At 44.2% G+C, this 18,057-nt stretch overlaps 3 protein-coding genes across 56 annotated transcripts in view; all 3 read right to left on the bottom strand.

Moving 5' to 3' along the window:
- Positions 1-1,915: 1,915 nt before the first annotated feature.
- On the bottom strand, positions 1,916-3,210 carry LOC127635042 (cilia- and flagella-associated protein 251-like). The gene is made up of 4 exons (XM_052114829.1): positions 3,081-3,210; positions 2,769-2,998; positions 2,141-2,356; positions 1,916-2,098 (listed from the first exon to the last, which is right to left on the bottom strand). Exons 1-4 carry the CDS (start codon positions 3,208-3,210, stop codon positions 1,916-1,918), a joined length of 759 nt encoding a protein of 252 aa, XP_051970789.1.
- Positions 3,211-3,866: 656 nt separating this feature from the next.
- Positions 3,867-11,311, bottom strand: LOC127635189 (translocon-associated protein subunit alpha-like). 8 transcript variants are annotated; one of them, XR_007969445.1, is made up of 10 exons: positions 11,103-11,311; positions 9,505-9,641; positions 9,320-9,416; positions 7,792-8,054; positions 7,568-7,644; positions 7,318-7,396; positions 7,032-7,125; positions 5,061-5,075; positions 4,770-4,932; positions 3,867-4,686 (listed from the first exon to the last, which is right to left on the bottom strand). XR_007969445.1 is itself a non-coding variant. In XM_052115055.1 (9 exons), exons 1-9 carry the CDS (start codon positions 11,164-11,166, stop codon positions 4,865-4,867), a joined length of 894 nt encoding a protein of 297 aa, XP_051971015.1. In that variant the 5' UTR covers positions 11,167-11,310; the 3' UTR covers positions 3,867-4,864. The 8 variants fall into 8 exon arrangements, 4 of the variants coding, with proteins under 4 accessions (XP_051971015.1, XP_051971016.1, XP_051971017.1 ...); XR_007969447.1 differs by having other exon boundaries at positions 3,867-4,570; XR_007969446.1 differs by having other exon boundaries at positions 3,867-4,621; positions 4,766-4,932; positions 11,103-11,310.
- Positions 11,312-12,248: 937 nt separating this feature from the next.
- Positions 12,249-18,057, bottom strand: part of LOC127635166 (nebulin-like) — an 81,838-nt gene continuing 76,029 nt past the window's right edge. For 46 of the 47 annotated variants that reach the window (XM_052114963.1, XM_052114962.1, XM_052114964.1 and 43 more), the window contains 4 exons: positions 18,056-18,057; positions 17,731-17,877; positions 15,767-15,876; positions 12,249-13,197 (listed from right to left, as the gene is read on the bottom strand). The exon at positions 18,056-18,057 is cut by the window's right edge and continues 91 nt beyond it. In XM_052114963.1, the coding sequence (XP_051970923.1) occupies positions 13,021-13,197; positions 15,767-15,876; positions 17,731-17,877; positions 18,056-18,057 (436 nt within the window). In that variant the 3' untranslated portion in view covers positions 12,249-13,020. The remainder of the gene's footprint in view (positions 13,198-15,766; positions 15,877-17,730; positions 17,878-18,055) is intronic. The other variant, XM_052114966.1, reaches the window with a different exon arrangement.

The raw sequence follows: 18,057 nt of genomic DNA, 5'->3' as shown, positions 1-18,057 counted from the left end.
TGTAGTATACTACTGATACAATACTGTAGTGTACTGGTGATACAATACTGTAGTGTACTACTGATACAATACTGTAGTATACTACTGATACAATACTGTAGTGTGCTGCTGATACAATACTGTAGTGTACTACTGATACAGTACTGTAGTGTACTACTAATACAGTACTGTAGTGTGCTGCTGATACAATACTGTAGTGTACTGCTGATACAGTACTGAAGTGTACTACTGATACAATACTACAGTGTTCTGGTGATACAGTACTGCAGTGTACTACTGATACAATACTGTAGTGTACTGCTGATACAGTACTGAAGTGTACTACTGATACAATACTGCAGTGTACTGGTGATACAGTACTGTAGTGTACTACTGATACAGTACTGTAGTGTACTACTAATACAGTACTGTAGTGTGCTGCTGATACAATACTGTAGTGTACTGCTGATACAGTACTGAAGTGTACTACTGATACAATACTGCAGTGTACTGGTGATACAGTACTGCAGTGTACTACTGATACAATACTGTAGTGTACTACTGATACAATACTGCAGTGTACTACTGATACAGTACTGCAGTGTGCTACTGATACAATACTGCAGTGTACTGGTGATACAGTACTGCAGTGTACTACTGATACAATACTGTAGTGCACTACTGATACAATACTGCAGTGTACTACTGATACAATACTGTAGTGTGCTGCTGATACAATACTGCAGTGTACTACTAATACAATACTGTAGTGTACTACTGATACAATACTGTAGTGTGCTGCTGATACAGTACTGCAGTGTACTACTGATACAATACTGTAGTGTACTACTAATACAGTACTGTAGTGTGCTGCTGATACAATACTGTAGTGTACTACTGATACAATACTGTAGTGTACTGGTGATAGAGTACTGTAGTGTACTACTGATACAATACTGTAGTGTACTGGTGATACAGTACTGCAGTGTACTACTGATACAATACTGTAGTGCACTACTGATACAGTACTGTAGTGTACTACTGATACAATACTGTAGTGTACTGGTGATAGAGTACTGCAGTGTACTACTGATACAATACTGCAGTGTACTACTGATACAATACTGTAGTGTGCTGCTGATACAATACTGTAGTGTACTGGTGATAGAGTACTGTAGTGTGCTGCTGATACAATACTGTAGTGTACTACTGATACAGTACTGCAGTGTACTACTGATACAATACTGCAGTGTACTACTGATACAATACTGTAGTGTGCTGCTGATACAATACTGCAGTGTACTACTGATACAATACTGTAGTGTACTGGTGATAGAGTACTGTAGTGTGCTGCTGATACAATACTGTAGTGTACTACTGATACAGTACTGTACTGCTTTACTGGAATGAAAAATTGCGCACTGCAGTTACTGTAACACATTACTATACAGTACTTTATAGTACTGTACTGTATAGCAATGACCTGCACATACTGTATCGTTGCTCTTTAACTCTGTTTGAATTCCTTTCAAAAGGCACATAGTACAGCTGCTTTGTCCTTCTGTGGTTCTTCTGAACGGTCCGGTCAGTGGTGGAAATGCGGATGCTGTCAATTCCTTGGAACACTACCTGGTCTTCCCTCTAACGGGTGGCATTACTGACAATCACCGTATTCACCAGGACAGTCTCCTGATCAGCTGTGAGACGTCTCCGCCTGCCTCCAATAGATAATACATTACTGACCTACAGGCATCCATTACTGTGGTAAAAACTACACTGAGAACAAAGTGGGGATTCGGTCTACATTACATGTATCACAGTAACAACAAGGCAAATTACCAGTTTTTCCTTCTGAAAGATGCAACATGCAACGGCTTCGGTTGGGTTGCACTAGCTGTCCAGCTTCCCTCATGGTCCTCATGTGCGGGCACGGATTTCATCTGAGATTACTTCTCATCGTGTCCTCGTCGTCCTCCTCCTCCTCTTCATCCTTCTCCTCGTTGTCCTCCTCCTCCTTGTCATTATCCTCCTCCTCGTCATTCTCCTCCTCCTCCTCATCGCCAACCTCCTCCTCGACCTTCTCCTCATCATCCTCCTTGTAATCGTCCTCCTCATCCTCCTCCTCCCCATCGTCCTCCTATTCCTCATCCTCCTCGTCAACCTCCTCCTCCTCATTGTCCTCCTCCTCATCATCATCTTCCTCCTCATCACCGTTGTCCTCCTCCTCCTTGTCATCGTCGTCCTCCTCCTCATCGTCCTCCTCTTCCTTGTCCTCCTCGTCAACCTCATCCACCTCCTCTTCATTGTCATCTTCCTCCTCCTCCTTGTCATCGTCCTCCTTCTCGACCTCCTCCTCATCGTCATCCTCCTCCTCGACCTACTCCTCATCGTCCTCCTTGTCATCATCATCGTCCTCCTCCTCCTCGATCGTTCTCCTCCTCCTCGACCTTCTCCTCCTCGTCATCCTCCTCCTCGACCTTCTCCTCATCATCCTCCTTGTCATCGTCATCATCCTCTACCTCATCCTACTCCTCATCGTCCTCCGTCCTCCTCCTCCTCGATCGTTCTCCTCCTCCTCTTCCTGGTCCTCCACACCAACCTCCTCCTCGTTCACCTCTTCCTCATCTCTTTGTCATCGTCCTCCTCCTCCTCGACCTTCTCCTCATCGTCATCATCCTCCTTGTCATCGTCATCATCCTCCTCCTCTCCTCATCATCCTCCTTGTCATTGTCATCATCCTCCTCCTCATCCTCCTCCTCGACCTTCTTCTCATCATCCTCCTAGTCAACGTCATCGTCCTCCTCCTCATCCTCCTCGTTGTCCTCCTCGTCGTCGTCATCGTGCTCCTCCTCCTCTTCCTGGTCCTCCTTGCCAACCTCCTCCTCCTCGTTGTCCTCCTCCTCATCCACCTCTTCCTCATCGTCTTTGTCAGCGTCCTCCTCCTCGACCTTCTCATCATCCTCCTCCTTGACCTCATTGTCATCTTCCTCCTCTTTGTCATCATCCTCCTCCTCCTGACCTTCTCCTCATCGTCCTCCTAGTCATCGTCCTCCTCCTACTTGTCGTCCTCCTCAACCTTCTCCTCATCGTCCTCCTCCTACTTGTCCTCATCCTCCTCGTTGTCATCTTCCTCATTGTCCTCCTCATCGTCATTCTCCTTTTCATCCTCCTCATCGTCCTCATCCTCCTAGTTGTCATCTTCCTCATCGTCCTCCTCGACCTTCTCCTCATCGTCGTCCTCCTACTTGTCCTCATCCTCCTCGTTGTCATCTTCCTCATTGTCCTCCTCCTACTTGTCGTCCTCCTCGACCTTCTTCTCATCGTCCTCCTCCTACTTGTCCTCATCCTCATAGTTGTCATCCTCCTCCTCCTTGACCTTCTCCTCATCGTCCTCCTAGTCATTGTCCTCCTCATCATATACATATTTTAGAATATTGTCATCTCTTATTTTAATTATATTGATCTATTAATGAACTTTTACAAGGGGTTAAAAGGATCCTTTGATTTCTCAAAACACCAAATATCATCAGAAATTCCCACAGTACTTTCCTAAACACCCGTTTGTCCCTAACACCGGAATATTCACTTCACGAGATCATTGTGTGTCTAAAGATTGATTTTGAGTCAATTTAATCAGATTTTTATTATTTATGTATCTAATGAAAATCCCTGAAATAATCATTTCTTTAGAGAGAACATACTTCTGAGTTTTGAAGGTCATTGAATGATGTTTCAGTAAGTGTCCGGAGAGTGTTTGGGGTAAAAAGGCCTCTATTAAACACATTGACTGATCCAATCAGAACAGAGATTATTTTACACAACACTTGAGATGTCCCTTCTACGCTTTTATACTCGTCAAACACAGTAAAAACACACTTGATCATTTGTTCATGTTTATTATCTCCAGCACTCACTCGTGGAAAATTACAGACAACATGTTCATATATGTTAATATTCACCATCACTTTATTTATTACCTCGTTTAAAAAAGAGAAAAAGAATGAAGACAAAAAGAAAAATGATCTTCCTGATGAAGACAATAAACTTAAAGTCATGTCAGACACATGTTTGCGTGTTCAGTGTTCCCACAATCACATCAGAAACACACAATCAGTTTCCCAGCAGATATGAGCAACACGCTAAAGCCGTCATACGTGTCATTTGAGCGCTTTTGTGTGAAACGGAGAAATCACTCACAAATGAGAAATCCGGCAAATGAAGAATTAATGTATAAAATCAGTCAAAATCAATTCATGAACTGATTCAGCTGAAACAAACAGATGTGTTCTGTAACACGCCTCACACACGCCTTACACACGCTTCATGAACATCATCGATGAGAATCCTGCAGACAAGTTCAGAAATAAACTCAAGAACAGCAGCTTTAACAGTACACGTCCTCTTCAGTGATGCGCTCATGCACTACTATAAACATGTGTGTGTGTGTGTGTGTATCAGTGTGTGTGTGTCAGTGTGTGTATCAGTGTGTTGTGTATCTGTGTGTATCTGTATCTATCAGTGTGTGTGTGTGTGTGTATCAGTGTGTTGTGTATCTGTGTGTATCTGTATCTATCAGTGTGTGTGTGTGTGTATCAGTGTGTTGTGTATCTGTGTGTATCTGTATCTATCAGTGTGTGTGTGTCAGTGTGTGTATCAGTGTGTTGTGTATCTGTGTGTATCTGTATCTATCAGTGTGTGTGTGTGTGTATCAGTGTGTTGTGTATCTGTGTGTATCTGTATCTATCAGTGTGTGTGTGTGTGTGTATCAGTGTATCAGTGTGTGTGTGTGTGTGTATCAGTCTCTCGCAGTGTTCAGTGACGGGTTGGTGTCGTCCCAACAGAACACACAAATGAGTCACATGCTAAAGACGTTTGTCACGTCTCGTCACTCGTCGGATCCGGCCGAGCGTTTCTGCGTCCTCTTGCGTGGAGACTGTCTGGGAGACACTTTATCTGACAGAAACAAACACACAATCAACATCTGTGTGCACTCCAGTATCAGACATAAACATGATGATCTGACACACATTAAACAACAAGTCCAAGACAGAAACATTCGATTATAGAGAGAAGAAACTCACCTCGCCGACTCGCCACTGAAGACACGAGAAAACAGAAATAAAGAAAAGAGCAGAATGAGTGAACCAGCAGCAACACACACACACACACACACACACACACTGATACACAACACACGCGCACACACACTGATACACAACACACGCGCACACACACACACACACACTGATACACAACACACGCGCGCACACACACACAACACGCGCACACACACACTGATACACAACACACGCGCGCACACGCACACACACTGATACACAACACACGCGCACACACACTGATACACAACACACGCGCACACACACACACACACACACACACACACACACACACTGATACACAACACACGCCACACACACACACACACACACACACACAGATACACAACACACGCACACACACACACACACACTGATACACAACACACGCACACACACACACACACACACACACACACTGATACACAACACACGCACACACACACACACACACACACACACACTGATACACAACACACACACACACACACACACACACACACACACACACACTGATACACAACACACGCGCACACACACACACACACACACAGATACACAACACACGCGCACACACACACACACACTGATACACAACACACGCGCACACACACACACAGATACACAACACACGCGCACACACACACACACACACACACACTGATACACAACACACGCGCGCACACACACACACTGATACACAACACACGCGCGCACACACACACACACACACACACACAGATACACAACACGCGCGTGCGCGCAGACAGATTCACTCACTATTTCTCCACTGAAGTGCAACACACAGACAGAGAGATTAACACAAATACAAGTGATGCATCTAACTCCCTAAATCATGAATGACTGTTAGGAGCTCTCAGTAAGGATGCTGATTGGCCGTCTGTCGGGGCGGAGTTGGCGATTGGCCATCTGTCGGAGGGGAGTCAGTCTGTCGGAGGGGAGTCAGCGATTGGCCATCTGTCGGAGCGGAGTCAGCGATTGGCCGTCTGTCGGAGCGGAGTCGGCGATTGGCCGTCTGTCGGAGCGGAGTCGGCGATTGGCCGTCTGTCGGAGGGGAGTCAGCGATTGGCCATCTGTCGGAGCGGAGTCAGCGATTGGCCGTCTGTCGGAGCGGAGTCGGCGACTGGCCGTCTGTCGGAGCGGAGTCGGCGACTGGCCGTCTGTCGGAGAGGAGTCGGCGACTGGCGGTCTGTCGGAGAGGAGTCGGCGACTGGCCGTCTGTCGGAGGGGAGTCAGTCTGTCGGACCGGAGTCAGAGATTGGCCGTCTGTCGGAGGGGAGTCAGCGACTGGCCGTCTGTCGGAGCGGAGTCGGCGACTGGCCGTCTGTCGGAGCGGAGTCGGCGACTGGCCGTCTGTCCGAGCGGAGTCGGCGACTGGCCGTCTGTCCGAGCGGAGTCGGCGACTGGCCGTCTGTCCGAGCGGAGTCGGCGACTGGCCGTCTGTCGGAGCGGAGTCGGCGATTGGCCGTCTGTCGGAGGGGAGTCGGCGATTGGCCGTCTGTCGGAGGGGAATCAGAGATTGGCCGTCTGTCGGAGGGGAGTCAGAGATTGGCCGTCTGTCGGGGCGGAGTCGGCGATTGGCCGTCTGTCGGAGGGGAATCGGCGATTGGCCGTCTGTCGGAGGGGAGTCAGAGATTGGCCGTCTGTCGGGGCGGAGTCGGCGATTGGCCGTCTGTCGGGGCGGAGTCGGCGACGATTGGCCGTCTGTCGGAGGGGAGTCGGCGATTGGCCGTCTGTCGGAGCGGAGTCGGCGATTGGCCGTCTGTTGGAGGGGAGTTGGCGATTGGCCGTCTGTTGGAGGGGAGTCAGAGATTGGCCGTCTGTCGGAGGGGAGTCAGAGATTGGCCGTCTGTCGGAGGGGAGTCAGCGATTGGCCGTCTGTTGGAGGGGAGTCAGTGATTGGCTGATACTCACTGATCTGGTTGAGTGTTTCCTGTGGGATCCAGCTCATGTCCACATCATTGTGGTTTGATGTTCCCATCTCCACTTTAACTGCTGGTCTCCTCCTCTATAAACACACAATAACACACTTTATAATAACACAAACATTCAATCATAATATAAAAAGGTCACATGAGGGTGAGTAAATAATGAATAATTTTTTGTGTGAACTAGCTAGCAGCTCCTTCACCGATTGGTTGATCTCATGCCTTCATCATATCACATGCGTGTAGTTATCTCTGTGTATATTGTTTCTCACCTTGCGTGACTCGAGCAGCTGATGTAGACCGACCACAACCAGCAGACCAAGACCAGACAAAAACACATACAGGAAGATCCTGAACAAACAATAAAACACAACAGACGATTGTTACAGCATTTATGACATTAATATAATGTTATACAGTACATTGTTCCTGCAAACATGCCCAAACTGAACTATTGACTGGAGTCCAGCGGCACCCACTGATCACACCGAACCAATCAAACGGAAAGAAACTAATGCTCACGTCTCTCCGTCGAGTCCGTCCTCCCTCTCAGTGATAGTGACCGTCTGATTAAACACGGCGTCCTGGAACACGTTTCCCTGAAACATCACAAAACACACCATCAAATCAAAAACACCCGCAGACCTCCATCATCCACAGACAAACATCCTGTGACCTCTGACCTGCACACACGGCACACGGATTATTACAGAGCACGTGCTAGACTGAGTTAACGGTCCACTCACGCTGTTGTCTTTATAGTTGAGGTTGATGACGAGACCGAAGGGTCGACCGCCCATGGGTTCAGCCGGGATGAAGGAATACTCAAACGTGGCCTGACGCTGCGGAGGAACCACCGTCCCGAGCTGAAGAGCCGTGAAGTTCTGGATGTAGAACTGGAAGTCCTGCGGGTAACGGAACGAAGCGTCCAGAGACTCCACCACGAAGTCCTCCGAGCCTTTATTAGTGAAGCCCAACAGGAACTTCACGATGTCGTTCGCAGGGAAATCTGAAACAGTGAGTGGACGACAGATCGTCAGATACAGAGAGAGCATGCGCGAGTCACGTTTCACACGGAAATCAATCATATTGTCATGCTTCAGAGATCCGGAACATGCCAAGGACTGAAATTAGACGGTAGATTTTTTTCCTCGTGGTGGCGTAGTGACTCGCCTCAATCCGGGTGGCGGAGGACGAATCTCAGTTGCCTCCGCATCTGAGACCGTCAAGCCGCACATCTTATCACGTGACTTTTTGAGCGCGTTACCATGGAGACGTAGAGCTTGCGGTGGCTACGTGCATTCACGCTCATCTCATGCCCCACTGAGGCGAGACCATATACCCACGCGAGGATACCCATGACTCTACCCTCCTATGCCCGACAACTGGAGGAGCTTGTGCAGGAGACCACATGTGACCTAGCTCTAGAACCACATTTGGTGCAGGATGAGGACTACCCCATGTGACTCTAGCCTCCCTAGCAACCGGGACAATTTGGTTGCTAAGGAGACCTGACTGGAGTCACTCACCACACGCCCCACCAAGAGCGAGAACCACATTATAGTGACCACGAGGAGGTTACCCCATGTGACTCTAGCCTCCCTAGCAACCGGGCCAATTTGGTTACCCCATGTGACTCTACCCTCCCTAACAACCGGGCCAATTTAGTTACCCCATGTGACTCTACCCTCCCTAGCAACCAGGCCAATTTGGTTACCCCATGTGACTCTACCCTCCCTAGCAACCGGGCCAATTTGGTTGCCCCATGTGACTCTACCCTCCCTAGCAACCGGGCCAATTTGGTTACCCCATGTGACTCTACCCTCCCTAGCAACCAGGCCAATTTGGTTACCCCATGTGACTCTACCCTCCCTAGCAACCAGGCCAATTTGGTTACCCCATGTGACTCTACCCTCCCTAGCAACCAGCCCAATTTGTTTGCTAAGGAGACCTGACTGGAGTCACTCACCACACGCCCCACTGAAAGCGAGAATCATATTATAGCAACCACGAGGAGGTTACCCCATGTGACTCTACTCTCCCTAGCAACCGGGCCAATTTGGTTGCTAAGGAGACCTGTCTGGAGTCACTTGCGACTCAAGGGGTGATAGTAAGCTTCAATACTCACTGAGATCCCCAGAACAAACATCCACATTTTTAAAAAGATTGTATTTGTATTTTATATCAGTCCTTGGGTTGATATGCAAGTATGCATTATATATTTCTTCTGTCTTGTCATATTTATTTGTGGTGAAATATGAGCCGCAGATGTACCGTCTCCTTTGACGAAGAGGATGGTCGAGTCAGCGTTCGGTGAAGCCTTCATCTCTCCCACCAGACCTTCATCATCCTCTTCCTCTTTCTCCTCAGTCTGACAACATCAATAATCAGTATTGGGTAAATTACTCAAAGGTTCATTTTAAAGTAATCAGATTACTTCATCAGATGAGGTTATTTACATCTCTTACTAGTTCAGTGTTCTCATCATCTTCCACTTCTGCTTCATCATCCTCATCTTCAGCCATGACATCATCAGCCATATCTTCATCCACTGCCTCCTCGTCCTCAGTGGCATCCTGTGCAGCCACCGCCGGACCTGAGCACACATTAACAGGTCAAACGGTTCATCTCGCACCAGTATTAACATGCATGTGCTAAATGCTAACATACTGAACACACATTACCATGTGACTTCAGAAGGACTATATTCATACATAGTAAAAGGCATTTATAAGGTACTCCAGAGAATACTACGACATTACCGGGGTAAATATCACACACAGGACCGGAGAACCAAATGAATGTGCAGTTAATATGATGTGCACAACTCAAGCAACAGAGAGAACAGAACAATAGTGCACTTTACATGAAATCATACTCATGTTACATATGTTATTAAATCTGTTATTACATCTGTTATTACATCTGTTATAGTAACAGCTTGAATTAATGTCAGTCGCAGCTATCAGGACACACACACACACATCTCTCTCTCTCATACACACACTGACACACACTCTCTCTCTCTCACACACACACACACTCACTCTCTCTCACTCACTCTCTCTCTCTCTCTCTCTCTCTCACACACACACACACACACACACAAACACTCTCTTGCGCTCACACACACACACTCTCTCGCTCTCTCTCACACACACACACACTCTCTCTCTCGCTCTCTCTCACACACACACACACTCTCACACACACACACACTCTCTCTCACACATACTGACACACACTCTCTCTCTCTCTCTCACACACACACACACTCTCTCTCTCTCGCTCTCTCTCACACACACACACACTCTCTCTCTCACACACACACACACTCTCTCTCTCACACACACACACACACACACACACACTCTCTCTCTCACACATACTGACACACACTCTCTCTCTCTCTCTCTCACACACACACACTCTCTCGCTCACACACACAGACACACACACACTCTCTCGCTCTCACACACACACACACACACACACACACACACACACACACACTCACACACACACTCACACTCTCTCTCTCACTCTCACACATACTGTCTCTCACACACACACACACACACTGACACAGACACACACACACTGTCTCTCACACACACACTGTGTCTCTCACACACACTGTCTCACACACACACTGTCTCACACACACTCTCTCGCTCTCACACACACACTCTCTCTCGCTCTCTCACACACACGCGCGCACACACACACACACACACTCTCTCGCTCTCTCTCACACACACACACACACACACTCTCTCTCGCTCTCTCACACACACACACACACACACACACACACACACACACACACACACACACACACACACACACACACACACACACACTGTCTCTCTCTCTCACACACACACACACACTCACTGTCTCACACACACACACACACACACACACACACACACACACACACACACACACACACACACACACACACTCACACACACTGTCTCTCACACACACACACAGTGCATAACATATTTATTTGTAAATATGCGGCCTGATGAAACACATGTTAAACACTTACCTTTAATCAGCAGCGCCGCGGGAAACGCCAGTAAGACCAGCAGCAGTTTATGCATAAATTTCATCGTTTTAACGATACAATAATAAAACAATAATGAGAATAAATGAGATTGAATGAGAGATACACGTCTGAACAAACCACACACACTGACGAACACCTGCACTGCGCATGCGCGTCATACAGGACAGCACTGACGTCACACGCACAGAGACACGTGTCGCCGTCAGAGGCTGGAGTGGGCGTGGCCTGTAACGAGACTTGTACGATGAGCTTCAACAATATTTTTTTTTAATTTATTTTTTAAGTTTTAAGTCTTTATTGAGTGTTTCGGAAGTTTTTCAGTATCAATATTCAAGTGTAAACTGTTCACTACTGAAACAATGCATCGACACCACTGTCACGTGAAACATGTGACGCTTCTCAGCGCTCATCAGGATGGACCAATCACAGTCGAATGCGATTACATGTTATTCGCTCATTTGGTAGAGATTTCCTTTTACAGCTCATGTATGAATACTTCAAATTAAAACATGTAAATTACTATATTTTTACAGTACAAATATCTCAAATTAGACGAAAAATGTGCTGATATTTGAATGCGGTGCTTTATTGCGTTTGTGTTTATTGAAAAGCGGAAAACAGATGCCGCTAAATGCGCGTCACTAGCATGCACACTGCGACTGCGCAGTATACGGGATATTGCTGACGTCACACACGCTAAGACACGTATACTTCACTCTTTATATTTATATAAATAAATAAAATATAAAAATACTTTACATTTATATACACTCAAAAAATACTACATGCTATTTTTAAGATTTACACATTGCATAAGAAAAAAATATTCCATCAAATTAAATATTTACATTTTTAATTAAATTAAATGAGTAAAACTTGAAATATTTAGATTTTTTTTATTATTTTGTTAAAGATTGCTCAGTTAAAATGGATGGAATCTTCTTATGAATTTGAAATGCATACATTTTTACAATTATTTGTGTAAGTATACTTTTTTAACCACTGTTATTATTATTATTTTTAATTAATGAATCATTAATTTTCATTAATTTGAACTTTCTATTGATATTAAGTCTAATATCATAAATATGTTAAACACAACAATAAATCAAACACAAATGCTGGACAAAGGCTTTTATTTGCATAATAGTGAAACACTACAAGTAATATAATGTTAATAAAAACCGTGATGAGGGTAAATAAAGATTATAGAGGATTTTAATTTAAAGAAATGTCAGAATACTTAAAACACAAAACCAAACCAAAAAATCCTGTGATAACTTGAACAATAGTCCTGTTGAACACAACAAACCCAAAAGCCAAAATACATTAATGAGATGTCACGTTAGATCACATGATCTCAGCTCTTATGTATATAACGATAAAGTGAGCTCGTTTATTTCTCAGAATGGACAGATTGAAGAAATAATGACGTCATTCGGTTTATCCTGTATCAGTGTTGCTGACCTGTTAAATGCCTTCACGCAAATCAAACCAGTGTGACGAGTCAGAAAAGGCGTTTGCATTTCTAAAGCACAATTCTACACATTAAAAATCCACACACACACAAAAAGAAAAGCAGCTCAGTTTCTACATACACAAGATGCTTCATGATCGAATCGTTTATCAAACATGCCCAAAATCACCTCATAATGCGTGATGTCACAAACCAACATGAACAGATCTGTTAAAGTGTAATCATGAGTTATGTTGATGACTGTCATGTTAGTGTTTAAACATCTGACCAGACACATGACATCACTAAACCCTTGTGTGGTCATCTCTCATGTGTCTGTGCTGATGTCAGGCTAAAGGAAGATAAACTACTGTAGTGTGTCGGGAGCAGGTGTGAGGGAGATCATGTAATAATCGTTTACTGCGAGAGGAAACGAGAGTCTCAGTTGAAACATTCCACATAATTGGCCGGAAGCATGCCGGACTTTCCCGTCCGCTGAACGGTGCCGAACATCCATCCCTCATCGATGTGCTGAGCGTTTATGATCACGTCACCGTCACGGAACGAAACCTCGTCATGATCTTGAGCAGCGTAATCGTACAGCGCTCGGTACACCCTCTGTGAGACACACACACACACACACACACACACACACACACACACACACACACACACACACACACACACACACGGTTGAGGTTCTTCTCGTTATTGTGCTAAACAGCAGCCTTCATTAACACGGCTACACAACATGTGTGTTATAAACACAATCATCTGAATATATGCACTTTTGAGACACACGTATGAGAGAAGAGCAGCACATGTTTCAGAGACTCTAGAAGGGACCCGAAAACAGTTCAAGGAACCAAAAATGGGGGAAAAAAGGAAAGTCCTTTTCAGTTGCTCCAGATTGAAAACATGATATAAAAACTACGGTACGTTATTATATCATACCCATAATTTTCCTGGGAAAACAAAGTGTTATCAAGGTGCCCTTGACTACCAGGTGCCTTTAACTACCAGTGGCCCTTGACTACCAGGGGCTCTTGACTACCAGGTGCCTTTAACTACCAGTGGCCCTTGACTACCAGGGGCTCTTGACTACCAGGTGCCTTTAACTACCAGTGGCCCTTGACTACCAGGTGCCCTTGACTACCAGGTGCCTTTAACTACCAGTGGCCCTTGACTACCAGGGGCCCTTAACTACCAGGTGCCTTTAACTACCAGTGGCCCTTGACTACCAGGGGCCCTTGACTACCAGGTGCCTTTAACTACCAGGGGCCCTTGACTACCAGGTGCCCTTGACTACCAGGTGCCTTTGACTACCAGTGGTCATTGACTACCAGGTGCCCTTGACTACCAGGGGCTCTTGACTACCAGGTGCCCTTGACTACCAGGGGCTCTTGACTACCAGGTGCTCTTGGCTACCAGGTGCTCTTGACTACCAGGTGCCATTGACTACAAGGTGCCATTGACTACCAGGTGCCATTGACTACCAGGTGCCCTTGACTACAAGGTGCCCTTGACTACCAGGTGCTCTTGACTACAAGGTGCCCTTGACTACCAGGGATCCTTGACTACCAGGTGCCCTTGACTACCAGGGGGCTCTTGACTACAATTGGCCATTGACTACCAGGTGCTCTTGACTACCAGGTGCTCTTGACTACCAGGTGCCCTTGACTACCAGGTGCTCTTGACTACCAGGTGCTCTTGACTACCAGGTGCCCTTGACTACCAGTGGCCCTTGACTACCAGGTGCTCTTGACTACCAGGTGCCCTTGACTACCAGGTGCTCTTGACTACCAGGTGCTCTTGACTACCAGGTGCTCTTGACTACCAGGTGCCTTTGACTACCAGTGGTCATTGACTACCAGGTGCTCTTGACTACCAGGGGCTCTTGACTACCAGGTGCCCTTGACTACCAGGGGCTCTTGACTACCAGGTGCTCTTGGCTACCAGGTGCTCTTGACTACCAGGTGCCATTGACTACAAGGTGCCATTGACTACCAGGTGCCATTGACTACCAGGTGCCCTTGACTACAAGGTGCCCTTGACTATCAGGTGCTCTTGACTACAAGGTGCCCTTGACTACCAGGGATCCTTGACTACCAGGTGCCCTTGACTACCAGGGGGCTCTTGACTACAATTGGCCATTGACTACCAGGTGCTCTTGACTACCAGGTGCTCTTGACTACCAGGTGCCCTTGACTACAAGGTGCCATTGACTACCAGTTGCCCTTGACTACCAGGTGCTCTTGACTACCAGGTGCTCTTGACTACCAGGTGCCCTTGACTACCAGGTGCCCTTGACTACCAGGTGCTCTTGACTACAAGGTGCCCTTGACTACCAGGGGCTCTTGACTACCAGGGGTCCTTGACTACCAGGGGCCCTTGACTACCAGTGACCCTTGACTACCAGAGGCCTTTGACTACCAGGTGCCCTTGACTACCAGTGGCCCTTGACTACAAGGGGCCCTTGACTACAACATGCCATTGACTACCAGGGGCCCTTGACTACCAGGTGCCCTTGACTACCAGGTGCCCTTGACTACCAGGTGCTCTTGACTACAAGGTGCCCTTGACTACCAGGGGCTCTTGACTACCAGGGGCCCTTGACTACCAGTGACCCTTGACTACCAGAGGCCTTTGACTACCAGGTGCCCTTGACTACCAGTGGCCCTTGACTACAAGGGGCCCTTGACTACAACATGCCATTGACTACCAGGTGCCCTTGACTACCCAGGGAGGCCCTGGGCTTTAAGGTTGCGTGACCCAGTTAATCAGATATGGAGATAATTGGCCCCGGGGACTTTGCAAGTTATAATCCGTCCCTGCATGTACAGAGAGAGCTTGATTGATTTACGATGGCCAGCTACATTTCTGAACATTTGTATTATTTTGGGGACATATTTAATACTAAAAATGCTTTTATTAAACATGAAAAAAACTAAACAAACTCATTTATTTAAAACTGGTTGTACTGTCTAATGTAGAAAAAGTCAAATTACTTAAAGTTAGGGTTAGCTTCAAGATGAAACTTTGTTTTACATGTAAAGTTTTATAATCCAACTTTACTTGTGAAGTTTGTAAGTGATTTGCCTTATGTTGAGTCAACAATGATCTTGCGGGATGTAAACACTGGAACAGTGCATCACCCGTCCTTCAACATGTTTGTATGTTCTCTCACCATGCCAGCAGATTGTGCAGGTGACTGAACGCTGCGGACCGGCTGTGTGTGTCTGTAACTCTGCTGATGAAGATGAGGGGTGTGATGACTGCCGCCCTGCTGGTAAACACCTGCCATCACAACAGATCAAAAACACTCAAACAACCTGTTTCATGACCGCAGAGACTTCAGCAGCCCGTCATCCACAAAACTGTCTGTAAAACTGTTAAAAGGTGAATATAAATTTCAGGTACACTGTAATGACACAAGCATATTACTGAATGATTAATACTGGTGTATAAATGTTGTGCTGGTCTCACAGGAATCGCAGATGCAAACGTGCATTATAAACCTGTGAATGAAGTCTGTGATCAAATAAGATGTTTTAAATGCAAGGAAAAGAAAAGTTAAAATAATAGAAATGTTGACTTGTGTTTTTATGGAAGCCAATTTCTGCCATAGTGAAAAAGAATTTGTAATTCATAATTATGAATCTAATATTTCTGGGATAAAAAGTCAGTTATGAGAGCCTAAGATAATTATATAATAAGATATAAGACTGAGATAAAAATGTTGAGATAAGTCAATTATGAGATAATTAGTAAATATGAGATAATAAGTTAATTATGAGATAATTAGTAAATATGAGATAATAAGTTAATTATGAGATAATTAGTAAATATGAGATAATAATTCAATTATGAGATAATTAGTAAATATGAGATAATAAGTCAATTATGAGATAATTAGTAAATATGAGATAATAAGTCAATTATGAGATAATTAGTAAATATGAGATAATAAGTCAATTATGAGATAATTTGTAAAATTATGAGATAATAAGTCAATTATGAGATAATTTGTAAAATTATGAGATAATAAGTCAATTATGAGATAATTTGTAAAATTATGAGATAATAAGTCAATTATGAGATAATTTGTAAAATTATGAGATAATAAGTCAATTATGAGATAATTTGTAAAATTATGAGATAATAAGTCAATTATGAGATAATAAGTCAATTATGATATAATTAGTAAATATGAGATAATAAGTTAATTATGAGATAATTAGTAAATATGAGATAATAAGTCAATTATGAGATAATTTGTAAATATGAGATAATAAGTTAATTATGAGATAATTAGTAAATATGAGATAATAAGTCAATTATGAGATCATTTGTAAAATTATGAGATAATAAGTCAATTATGACATAATTAGTAAAATTATGAGATAAGCCAATTATGAGATAATAAGTCAATTATGATATAATTAGTAAATATGAGATAATAAGTTAATTATGAGATAATTAGTAAATATGAGATTTAAGTCAATTATGAGATAATTTGTAAATATGAGATAATAACTTAATTATGAGATAATTAGTAAATATGAGATAATAAGTCAATTATGAGATAATTTGTAAAATTATGAGATAATAAGTCAATTATGAGATAATTAGTAAAATTATGAGATAATTTGTAAGATTATGAGATAATACGTCAATTATGAGATAATTAGTAAAATTGAGATAATAAATCATTTATGAGATAATTAGTCAAATTATGAGGTAATAAGTCAATTATGAGATAATTAGTCAAATTATGACGTAATAAGTCAATTATGAGATAATTAATCAAATTATGAGATAATAAGAAAATTATGAGATAATTAGTAAATTATGAGATCATTAGTAAATATGAGATAATAAGTTAATTATGAGATAATTAGTAAATATGAGAGTCAATTATGATTATATGTCAAAATTTATAGTCATAAGTCATAATTCTAAGATTAAAGTCATATTTAAGAGATAAAAAATCAAACATTATCATATGACTGATCCTATTTCTTTTCATATGGCAAAAACACGCTTCCATCCTGTATGTTCTCCAGTGTCCTGAAAGAGTAAATAATCATAGTGCAGCACACGTGTGATTATATCCACACACACACACACACACACACAGCGTGATCTTGCCTGAAGCGGATCTCTCCTGCAAAACAGAACCACTGCTGCTGTACACAGAACCGCTCCAGAACTCTGAGGCCAGAGAACTGCTCTCCGATGGTGCTCGAGACGGCACCGACTGCGCAGACGGCTGCTGAGTCACACGACTCACACGCTCTTATTAACACACACACACACACACACACACACACCGTCCAGCAGAGGACAGCAGAGACCAGAGTGAGCCCAAGAAGACAGTAAGTACAGACAGCAGCAGTAATGAAATTAAACACTGAAACAGGAAGAGAATAACTCTGTAATATTGTCGAGTATGTGCTGTTAGCGTCTGCAGTACCC

The sequence above is a fragment of the Xyrauchen texanus genome, chromosome 42 (genome assembly GCF_025860055.1).
Source record: "Xyrauchen texanus isolate HMW12.3.18 chromosome 42, RBS_HiC_50CHRs, whole genome shotgun sequence".
Classification (NCBI taxonomy): domain Eukaryota; kingdom Metazoa; phylum Chordata; class Actinopteri; order Cypriniformes; family Catostomidae; genus Xyrauchen; species Xyrauchen texanus.
Note: the sequence above shows the minus strand (reverse complement) of the source record. Positions and strands in the feature narration are given on the sequence as shown.

Bases quoted from the DNA above. Each gene is read 5' to 3' on its own strand.
- LOC127635189 (XM_052115055.1), bottom strand. From the start codon at position 11,166: ATGAAATTTATGCATAAACTGCTGCTGGTCTTACTGGCGTTTCCCGCG. The intron at 8,055-9,319 runs GTACATCTGCGG...TCACTGTTTCAG, and splicing joins CCTCTTCGTCAAAGGAGACG to ATTTCCCTGCGAACGACATC. The intron at 7,126-7,317 runs GTGAGAAACAAT...GTGTGTTTATAG, and splicing joins AGCTGCTCGAGTCACGCAAG to AGGAGGAGACCAGCAGTTAA.
- LOC127635042 (XM_052114829.1), bottom strand. From the start codon at position 3,210: ATGAGGAGAAGGTCGAGGAGGACGATGAGGAAGATGACAACTAGGAGG. The intron at 2,357-2,768 runs GTTGACTAGGAG...GATGAGGAGTAG, and splicing joins ATGAGGAGGAGGACGATGAC to GTCGAGGAGGAGGATGACGA. The intron at 2,099-2,140 runs GTTGACGAGGAG...GATGGGGAGGAG, and splicing joins AGGACAATGAGGAGGAGGAG to GAGGATGAGGAGGACGATTA.